This window comes from Notothenia rossii (assembly GCF_949606895.1).
Source record: "Notothenia rossii genome assembly, chromosome: 4".
NCBI classification, from domain to species: domain Eukaryota; kingdom Metazoa; phylum Chordata; class Actinopteri; order Perciformes; family Nototheniidae; genus Notothenia; species Notothenia rossii.
The window spans coordinates 1,391,842-1,402,979 of record NC_136902.1 but is presented as its reverse complement, the minus strand read 5'-3'; the positions used below and the strand labels follow the sequence as shown (position 1 = coordinate 1,402,979).

General features: G+C 41.8%; 1 protein-coding gene across 1 annotated transcript; it reads right to left on the bottom strand.

Moving 5' to 3' along the window:
- Positions 1–2,818: 2,818 nt before the first annotated feature.
- On the bottom strand, positions 2,819–7,052 carry LOC307035625 (E3 SUMO-protein ligase ZBED1-like). The gene is made up of 2 exons (XM_079675211.1): positions 4,833–7,052; positions 2,819–4,225 (listed from the first exon to the last, which is right to left on the bottom strand). The coding sequence occupies exons 1-2, from the start codon at positions 5,749–5,751 to the stop codon at positions 3,210–3,212; spliced, it is 1,935 nt and encodes a 644-aa protein (XP_079531337.1). The 5' UTR covers positions 5,752–7,052; the 3' UTR covers positions 2,819–3,209.
- Positions 7,053–11,138: the final 4,086 nt, after the last annotated feature.

The following is an 11,138-nucleotide window of genomic DNA, read 5'->3' as shown; positions in this document are numbered from 1 at the left end:
GCAGTTCGGCGAAGCGTGCCATCACCCCATTCAAAATGAATGGGCAGAAGCGTTCAGCTACTCGTTACTATGAGTTACAGCTTACTTCTGATCAGCAGATGGAGGTCCTCCTTTAAAGTTTATGAAGTCGTGCTTCGACCGGTCGCTCTTGAGGGACAGACAGCTGGGAGAGTCTGGTCTCTGCTGCTGGACCCTGAAACAGAAACAGATGCATCAAGAGAAGAAGAAGGAGCTCTTCATCGTCCCACAGAGGGGAAATGTACATTCTGCATTTGATCCATCCTAGTGTTAGGAGCAGTGGGCTGCCATATGTACGGGCCCGGGGAGCAGTGTAGGGAACGCTGCCTTGCTCAGGGACACCTGGGTAGCACTTGGTCTTTTGGGGTCTTGAACCGGTGACTCTCTGGTTCCCAAGCCAAGTCCCTACGGACTTTGCCACCACCGCCCACACATTGAACCGCTGGAGAAAAACTGATGAAAATATGTTAAATCTAAAGTCACTCTTTTCAATGTAATGGTATAAATCGCTCTGTGTTTCCCAACAGATGAACCTTCCAGACTCTCTGAGTCTCCTCTATCAGCCGGTGGACTGCTCTCTATGTGAAGGATTCTGGAAGATGTTCAGAGTAAATCCTAAAGACGTGAAGTTTATCTCCAAAGTGCCTCGCGTCTCTTCAGCTGCCCTACAGCCAGCAGTGTGAAGCTAACGTAAACACATCTCTTTAGTGGAGAACGTCACTGAGTTCATGTCCAGGATGCTAACTGCAGTTCACTTAACCTGTTAACCCCTGAGCCTGCTTTCAGGTCTCAGGCTCGAAAATGACATTCCCAGAACAAATGACCATATCTTCCCTAAAAGGAGTAAATTAATCATCTTTTTTCTCAAAGTAATGATAAACCTGTGAGTTGGATGTAGAAGAGTCAGAATCAATATAGATGATTTTATTGTAAAGTAATTTCAGATTGAACATAGTAAAAACATGTAAATTATTGTGTCCGTCCAAAAATAAACCATTACTTATAGTGAAAACCACCCTTGAATGATGGGATATAGACTAAAAGCTTTAGGAATCCAAACTATAACATATAATAAGTACCCTGTATCAAGATTGATGCAAAACAAGTGACATTTGACCTTTTTAGAGAGGTTTAGAAAAAAACCCACTTCTGGGGTCATTTGGGTGCATTTTCCATATCTCTGGCCCCCCTCGGTCGATTTTGATAATTGACACCTCTTTTTAACCGTTAGAGCCAATAGAATCGAGAGGGAAGTTCCTAAAATCCATCTAAAGATTACCATTGGTGAATAGAGTGATGCGTAGCCAGAATGCCCAAAACAGGAAGCTGTCATACACTCTGGTAGCAGCTATATATGAAATCTCCGTTATTGACATACATATGAAGATGGATTATCCGTAATCATTTCAAAGTGACACAGACACATTGGATTAACCTTCAGCAGCGTTTTTATCGTTTTAATGCCAGTGAACACAACTATTGATCAGAAACAGCAAAAGGTAAGACATATTTCCCGATTTTGCTCCGTAAAGCTACGTTGTGTGTTGTCTGGGTTCGCTTCCCATGCCGCGAGTTTTGATCGCTCAGTGATGATACTTATACCCCTAGAATCTGTGGAATCTCAGCTTGCTAGCTAATGTCTTGATTGTGCAGATCCGATAAGTATACGTTTTTCTACCGTGAGTTCTGTGCTAAGTGCGTTAGCATTCTTTCGCTCAGGGTTCATTTAGACGCTTCTTGTGAGACTTGTGTTTTGTTACGGTAAAAATGGTTCTTATCGTTAGTTAGCTGAGTTTCTTCCCGTTAAGTGGGTATGACACATTAATAGGTTGTTAAATGTTAAGAAGCCCTGAGACACAGTTTTGTGAAAAAAAGGTTAACAGGTTAACGCCCATCGAAGTCGCTAATAACCAGGATTTCATGAAGGTTACACGGAAAAGCTTAACACAGACACCAACTAACTCAAATGGCTTTTAGGCTGCATCTCACTATTCTTAACCTCAATCCTTGCGTCCTTCACTTGCGTATTTTCCTTGCGTCTTACCCCTTGATTCCACTGAGTCCAATCAGTGAGCGATACACAGGGCCTGTTAGTTAGTGGCCATCTACACTGGGCGCATGCGCACGCTGCGACCGGCAGGGAAAAGTTTGGTGTCCTCCATTTTGTTTGTTTTGTGTTTGTTTTAAAGGTTTTTAATGCGCCACCGACCTATTCGATAAAGCGTCTGTATGATTGAATGCTCCCTGCGCCGCTAGTCAAAATGGACATTCTTTATTCTGTGATTCCGTGGATCGTATTCCTTCAATGTTTAGCATGTGATGTCAATGGGGCTGTCATCCGGGAGAGGACACAGTACACCAGAGATGTGCTGCTGCAACTGAACATGGCAAGTCTGGCTCGAGTGATAGATACCACGTTACAGTTACCGGACATTATTCGGAGGAATCCAAATGAAACCTGTGGTGCAACGGGGCACCAGAGGAGGAAGCGGGGTAAACGAGGCAGCTTAAGATTACGCATGAGAAGGCAGCGGCTCCCTCGGATTCCTCTGCCCTCGATGATCCTGGGGAACGTTCAATCGCTGAGGAACAAGGTTGAAGAGCTTCAGGGTAATGTTCGGTTTCAGAAGAATTTCAGGGACTGCTGTGTTTTGGCCTTCACTGAGACATGGCTCACAGACTGTAACCAGGACAACGATCTGTTTATTGACGGTTTTGGATCGAAAGGCGGAAGTGACAGGAAAAACTCAAGGGGGCGGAGTATGTTTGTACGTAAACAAACAGTACTAGGGCTGGGCGATATGGAAAAAAATGTTATCACGATATGTTTTTCCATATTGATCGATCTCGATTCTTATCACGATATGTAGTTTTTGCAGATGCTGCCAGTGTGAGGGACATCCTGAAGCTTGAAGAAACAAGAGATTCACTGAAACTTTATAATAAAGTTTAATGCCTTCCAATAGTGAGAACAAAATGCTTTCGCTCATACAGAATAAAAAAACAAAAACAATTATTAAATAATAATAATCTCAAATATTTGTACAAAACCAAGGCAGTACAAAACCAAGTGGGTCAGACCCTCTGACACATTAAAGTGCTAAACATAAAAAACATGTGTAATGTGTAAACATAGTAAACCAGTCACAGTTATTCTACATCTTGTGCAGTAGTGAACATCATTTACCCCATTACAGGTTTTTTGCAAGAAAGACAAGTCTGTTCACCACATCTGGCTTTAAAGCTGCCCTATGGCAGGACACAATATTGCCACTTGTACTAAAAGCACGCTCTGAGGGTGAGCTGGTGGCAGGAATACATAGATACCGCTTTGCCAGGAAGCTCACTCTGGGGTATGATGTGCAGTGGATTTTCCACCATGCCAGGGGGTTGGTCTCACCGTCTACTTCTGGAGCTAGCAGGTAACTGTTCAGTTCAGCCTCAACATCCTGCTCATCTGTTAGACTAGAGGTAGAAACAGAGTAGGACTTCTTGAAAAAGCTGCCCAGTGTCTTCCTCTGCATTTTGGCTGGTGGAGCTGAAGCTGTAGCAGTAGCAGTAGCTGTAGGTGTGAGAGTAGACTGTGGTGTGCTCTGACAGTCACCCAGGATCTGTGCCACAGCTCTGGATTTCACAGCCTCTACCTTGTCACCTTGGATGTAGCGGGTCTTGAACCGAGGATCAACAAGAGATGCCATGTTAAGGAGGTCATCAGTGGCATCATCATCATACTTTTCATTCAAATATGTGGTGATAGTAGTTTTGATGGCCTTCGTTAGCTCTGTGTCATCCTCTCCTGGCTTCAAGACCTCTGTATTGAAGAGCTGTAGGACAGGTTTCACACAAGAGACACTGACATGTGCTTCACCAGAGAGGGCATCAGTGAACTCAACAAGTGGATTAAGGGCCTTGTGTACAGACTCCAAGACCTCAATGTCTTGCCATGAGAGAGCCAGGTGCCTTGTTTTTCTATCAGCAGATAAAACCTTTGAAATGGCCTTCTCCTGCTCCAGTACTCGTGCTATCATTGCATGGCGAGAACCCCACCTGGTAGGTGATTCTGTCATCAACCGGTGCTCAGGTAGGTCGAGCTCCTTTTGTGCAGCTGTTAGTTCTTTTTTCTTCTTCCATGAGTATGAGAAAGTACTAACCACTTTTTTGCTCACACCCATGGCTCTCTCTATTCTCTTGTCTCTCACACTTCGCTCTGTAGATGACAAAAATGTAGTATTATTAGTATTAAGTATTATTTAAAAATTAGTTTCTGTCTTATAATAATAAATCATAATATTGTCATGACATCCTTGATATGAAAATCAATTAGACTACACACATAAACATATTTTTCCTCAATTTAAGTTGAGTACAGTGATAGAATATAAACTCTTCATTCAAATACATCTTAGATGCAAAATGTTAGTAATGATCGAATTATCACCTAGTATCAGTATCAATAGTTATAAAGTGATAGCCTGTACATTGGTTTATTGAGGCATGTAAAGTGAAATAATTTTGTTTTCAGATACATTCCTATTTCTATTCCAATTTATACACATCAGTAATTACCAGGTGCAATAATTACATAGGCTACTGAGTCCCAGTTACCAATTTTGAGAATATACTTTATGAAGAATAAATCACATTGTTACTATCATTTCATGAGAAGAGGTAAAAATATACATTTTATTCCAGCTTTATGGGCAACAGTGTATAAGAATACGAATCATTACACTGAGCTATTATTAGAGCTGAAAATGTAGCCTTTGACATCATCATGAACTTTTTTTATTATTAGCCTATCATCATGAACTTACCAATGGCAAGGTGCAGTCGATGACCAAAGCACTGCAGCCGGGACCAGCCTTTGAGGGAAACAGCCTTGACAACGTTTGCACCGTTGTCTGTTGTGATGCACACCTGTCGGTCTTCCCTAAGGCCCCAGGATTTGAGTGCATCCTCCAGCCCCTGGCTGATGATTTCCCCAGTATGGTCCTCTGGGAAGTATGCTGTCTGTAAGCATTTGCTGTGTAGAGCCCACTCCTCGTCAATGAAATGAATCGTGAGACTCATATATGGCTCCGATGTACGGCTAGACCATAGATCGGTGGTGGTGGCAAAGTATTTAACATCATTCAGATGAATTTCCACCTTACGACGGCATTCATTATAAAGCTGTGGCATCGCCGTCCGAGAAAAGTATTTTCTACCAGGGAGCTCGTACCTGGGGTCTAACACTTTGATCAGTTTCCTGAAGCCTTCTTTTTCCACTGTGTACAGGGGCATCATATCTTTAGCGAGGCAATAAGTGATAGCGCTCGTTATAGTTTTGCTCCGCTTTGACTGTTTTTCATACGGGGCAATGGCTGCAAAGCACGACTGGATGGATTGTTGTTTATTGATGTTACCGGGCGACGTGTGTGTGTGGCTTAGCTTCGTGTGTGGTGTGCTAGCTTGAGCCCGCAGTGTCACACTCTCTGTGTAGTTAGTGGGGTGGTGCCTTTTCAGGTGATTGAAAAGGTTAGTCGTATTCCCCGTCCTGGCTGGTACTACCCACCGGCATATTTTGCAGACCGGCTTCGTCTGCTCCTGGTCGCTTTTGCCGTAACCGAACCATGTCCACACAGCTGACGTGGTGTGACATTTTTTGTCAACTATGTCTTCTAGTAGGCCTACGGTGTCGCTTTCGCGTTCGCCAATAATTTCACTTTCACGGTCCTCTTTAGTTTCGCTCATTTTTGACAACTTCTTTGTTCATCCCTTTCTCCCTCTGTCTTCAGTCTCACTCTGTAGCCACGCTGCTCGCTCGTGGGCGTGTCCTACCGGCATACAGCAGCCAAACTGATACTGGTGTTGTTGCGCCTAGGCGGCCTACTTTTTATTAAGATGTCATATCGAATAATATGTCCCAAGCATAATATCGCAATCGATCAAAATTTTATCGCGATCCCGAACCGAGATCGAATTATCGCCCAGCCCTACTGTAGCTCTGTGACTGTCAGAGAACTCATTTGCACCCCAGATGTTGAACTTTTATCCGTTTCATTGCGTCCCTTCTACCTGCCCCGTGAGTTTCCCCAAGTTTCTATAACAATAGTGTACATCCATCCCAGGGCAAATGCCACCTCTGCCTCCAGCACTATCTTTGATTTGGTGAAATAACTGCAGTCAATTTCACCTGACGCACCAAACTTTATACTTGGGGATTTTAACCATGTGACCCTTAAAAAGACACTCACTAACTTTTATCAATATGTCTCCTGTCCAACCAGGCGGGATAAAACATTAGACCTGTGTTATGGGTCAGTAAGGAAGCCTATAAGTCAGTCCCATTACCCCCACTGGGCTCTGCTGATCATAACTGTGTGCATTTACTGCCCATATACAAAACAGTTTTGAAGCGAGAGAAAACATTGACAAAGGACATAAATGTCTGGACAGAAGAATCTGTAGCCTGTTTGCAGGAATGTTATGACTGCACTGATTGGGATATGTTCAAAGAGTCTTGTGGTGCCGACTTGGATGAACTTGTTGATGTAACATGCTCATATACAGCCTTTTGTAAAGACATGATTATTCCGTGTAAGCAAGTTAAAATATACCCTAATAACAAACCATGGGTGACCAAGGCGGTTAAGTCCAGCATTCAGAAAAAGAAACAAGCTTTTAAACAGGGAAGTGCCTCTGATCTGCATGATGCTGATAGGGAACTTAAAATAGAAATTCTGAAAGCTAAACAGAATTTTAAATCTGAACTACAAAACAAAATGGCTGCAAACAACCTTGGCTCAGTCTGGAGTAGCATGAAAACCATAACAGGCCTCCGGGAAACAAAGAATAGCTGCCATGTGACTCTGGATGGCTTTAATTCAGATGTTGAGTTTGCAAATGCCCTAAATCACTTTTTTTCTCGATTTGACACATTTGATTTCAGTAATAATATATCTGAACTGAAGCTTAAACTTGAAGAGAATAAGCATTTTAACATAGATCAGAGGGAAGTGGAAAAGGCCTTCCATTTAGTAAAATAAGAGTCATGGACCTGACAACATCTGGGGTCGTTGAATTAAACTTTGTGCAAAAGAACTTAGCCCTGTGTTCCACTACATTTTGAATATGTCTTTACAGACACAGCATGTGCCAAAGGTTTGGAAGGATGCTGTGGTAGTCCCTGTTTTCCCAAATCCAGAGGCCCCAAAACTCTTAATGATTTTAGACCAGTTGCACTTACATCAATTCTAATGAAGACATTGGAGAAACTAGTCAGAGCAGAAATCTTAAGGAAGACTGAGCATGCACTCGATCCCATGCAGTTTGCTTACAGGCCTCACAGAGGAGTGGAGGACGCCACGGTCACCTTATCTGACTTACTTTTTAAACACTTGGAGGGAAATGGATCTCATGCTAGACTTTTATTTGTTGATTTTTCCTCTGCTTTTAACACAATTCAAGCTCATATTCTAATTGGCAGACTTTTAGAACAATTTGAAATAAGCAAGAATCTTATGGGCTGGATTCTTGATTTTTTGAACCAATAGGACACAAAGAGTGAGGGTGAATGGGACCTTATCTGATCAAGTCAGCTCCTCCACTGGCTCCCCACAAGGATGTGTGCTTTCACCACTATTATTTATACTTTACACTAATATGTGTCAAAGCAGGTGGGAAAATAGGACTATTTTAAAGTATGCAGATGACTCTGTAATTGTTAGTAGGCTCCAGGACAATGAGACCAGCCACGGCCCTGTCATTGACGACTTTGTCAGGTGGTGTGAGGAGTCCTATCTCCAACTGAACATAAGCAAAACCAAGGACATGATCATTGATTTGAGAAGACATCCCCACATACATGAAGTCTTAACAATCCAGAATCAGAAAGTAGAATTTGTGCAATCATACAAATATCTGGGGACAATTATTGACTCAAAATGGAGCTCTGATCCAAACTGTGAAGCTGTGTGCAAAAGGGGGCACCAGCGTTTGTACTGTCTTTGGAAATTGTCCTATTTTAACATTGACAAAACCATGAAGATTATGTTTTATCGTGCTTTGATCCAGTCAATTCTGTCTTTCTCACTAATGTCATGGTAACCTGACTTTAAAGAGCAGAAACTCTCTGAGTCAGATCGTAAAGTGGTCCAGCAGACTGATTGGTGAGCCACAGCTAAACCTGGAGACCCTGTACCTCAGGCAGTGACAGCGGTTATCCAGCTCCATATTAGACGGTGACTCCCACCCTCTGCACTCAGAATTCAAGCTTCTTCCTTCGAGCCGGAGGTTACTTAAGAATAATCTAGACGCTTCAGTAATGAACAATTACAGGCCCATATCAAACCTGCCATTTCTAGGTAAAATCATTGAAAAAGTTATTTTTCAACAGTTGAGTAATTTCTTGCATTTAAATAACTGTTTGGATGTGTTCCAGTCAGGCTTTCGTCCAAACCACAGCACTGAGACTGCTCTTGTAAAGGTCTTCAATGACATCCACTTAAACACAGACAGTGGCAGAACTTCAGTGTTAGTATTATTAGATCTCAGTGCTGCGTTTCACACTGTTGACCACAACATATTACTAGACCGACTAGAAAACTAGGTGGGACTTTCAGAAACAGTTCTACATTGGTTTGAATCCTACTTAAAGGACAGAAACAACTTTGTTTCTATAGGTAAATACACATCTGAGTTGAAAAATATATGACATGTGGGGTTCCTCAAGGCTCCATCTTGGGGCCTCTTCTCTTTAACGTCTACATGCTACCACTGGCTCAGATAATGAAGAACAACAAAATAAGTTACCATAGCTATGCGGATGACACACACATTTACGTAACAATTTCACCAGGAGACTATGCTCCAATTCAAACACTGAGTAAGTGCATTGAACAAATCAATGACTGGATGTGTCACAACTTTCTCCAATTAAACAAAGATAAAACTGAGGTAATGGTTTTTGGAGCCAAGGCAGAACGTTTAAAAGTTAGCGCTGAGCTTCAGTCTGCAATGTTCAAACAACAGAGAGAGCCAGAAATCTAGGTGTAGTCATGGACTCTGACCTGAGTTTCAACAGTCACATTAAAACAGTTACTAAATCAGCCTACTATCACCTAAAGAACATATCTAGGATTAAAAGACTGATTTCACAGCAGGATCTGGAAAAATGTGTCCATGCTTTTATCTTTAGTAGACTGGACTACTGCATTGGTGTCTTCACAGGTCTCACTAAAACATCTATTAGAAAGCTTCAGCTGATTCAGAACGCTGCTGCTCGAGTCCTCACTGACACTAAGAAAGTTGATCACATCACTCCTGTTCTGAAGTCTTTACACTGGTTTCCAGTCTGCCAAATAATTGATTTTAAAATACTACTGCTGTTAAGTACTAAATGGCTTAGGACCGAGGTATATAAACAATCTCCTGCATAACTATGAACCATCCAGGAGTCTCAGGTCTTCTGTGTCGGGTCTGCTCTCTGTTCCGAGAATAACCACTAAACATGGAAAAGCAGCGTTTAACTATTATGCCCCGACAATCTGGAACAAACTGCCCGAATAGTGCACGTCCGCTGAAACACTTCCTATTTTCAAAACCAGACTAAAAACATGTCTTTTTGCTGCTGCTTTTAATTGAGCTGCCCATACTCGCACTGCAGTATGCCTTTTATTCATGTATTCTGTACCTGCTGTGTTGATTTATTGATTTATTGATTTAATTATCTTTGCATTTTTATGCCTGTTGTTAAATGCCATTTTTGAGATCTCCATATCAGGTTGAATAATGAAAACGAAAGTTAGTTATAATCAAATATAGTCAATTATATTCTTGTTTCCCCTATATACAGATAGTGGCGGCGCAGCGCCGCTGCTGAAATATGAGCGCCGCTGCTAGGGGGCGCCAGCAAGGTACCAAAAAAAAAAAAAAAAATTCAAATTTTTTTTAAACTTTTTTTTCTTTTCGTAAAATAATAATAAGTGGCCACCCTTTTTCATTTTTGATTGTTTGTTATGTTGATTTGTAGTATTTGTGTTACTGTATGGTGTAAGGTGTATTTTTGCTAAATCTTGAGACATTGCCACTGTATGTACTAGGCAGGGCCAATTTCTGGCATAATACACAGGCGGTCGCCTTGGGCGCCAGATCTGGGGGGCGCTGCTCTGGGAGGGAAAAGACCTTTTTGACCGTTGGCGCTCATCCAAATGTTCGGCCTTGATGTAACAACATTCATAATTAAGTAAATGTAACATCCTTTTCACCCCGGTTACACGTTTAATTTGCCCTGTACGGTGGGCGCTGTAAGTGATGAAAGTGGGGGATGTTGGCTTATCAGGCACCCGCAGCTCACAGCCAAAGTGCGAGCGTGGTAGCGAGAGAGCGAGCAAGGGAGAGGGCGCACCGGTACCGGCGCTGTTGTTATTAGAATCTGGTGCTAGCTGCGCTAACGGAGATAAGAAGTAGATGTTTCTACAACCAGGATGGAGGAGAGCTCTCCTGTCACACTGAGAGGCTCAGTGAGGTAAAGGACTCTGAGTGTTTAGATGGTTAATTTTAGTCTAAGTTATCTCAGTGGGTCTCAAACGTTTTGACCACAAATTATGTAAACACATATTTCCAAGGCCCTCCTTTATAATTATTAGGATAAATAAAAACAGGTTTGAAATCCTTCCAATGTATACTATAGGACAGTTAACCAAAAATAGTGTTTAAAGTTGGAGAGATACAAAAATATGCATAAATAAATAAATGTTAACTAGGTAAAATAAGATATGATTGAACAACAAAAATTAAATAAGCTACATTTATTTGTTATTGGCTATGGTAGGTTATTGGTTATATTCACATACTTATTTGATGAATAAAATGTAAACAGATCTTTTTCATATGGGCGTTTTATGCCCCCTAGATCAGGTCTCTAGTAATTGTGTGCTCAAAGTGCACCAGATTGAAGCATTTTATTGTAAAATGTTTAAAAAAAAATCTTCCCGGGGGGACATACACCCAGACCCCCCTAGAAGATGTGACGTCCACCCCCCAATTCAAACATGTTCATACAATACTGAACACATTTGAAGCCATTTTGACTTATATTACCTATGTCAATAAGTTTCTGTTTTTGCAGTGTATTTGTC

What these genes read in the sequence shown, in the direction of transcription:
- LOC307035625 (XM_079675211.1), bottom strand. Translation starts at nt 5,751, where the DNA reads ATGAGCGAAACTAAAGAGGACCGTGAAAGTGAAATTATTGGCGAACGC. An exon ending in TCGACTGCACCTTGCCATTG is followed by an intron (nt 4,226 to 4,832) that starts GTAAGTTCATGA and finishes TGTCATCTACAG; the next exon opens with AGCGAAGTGTGAGAGACAAG.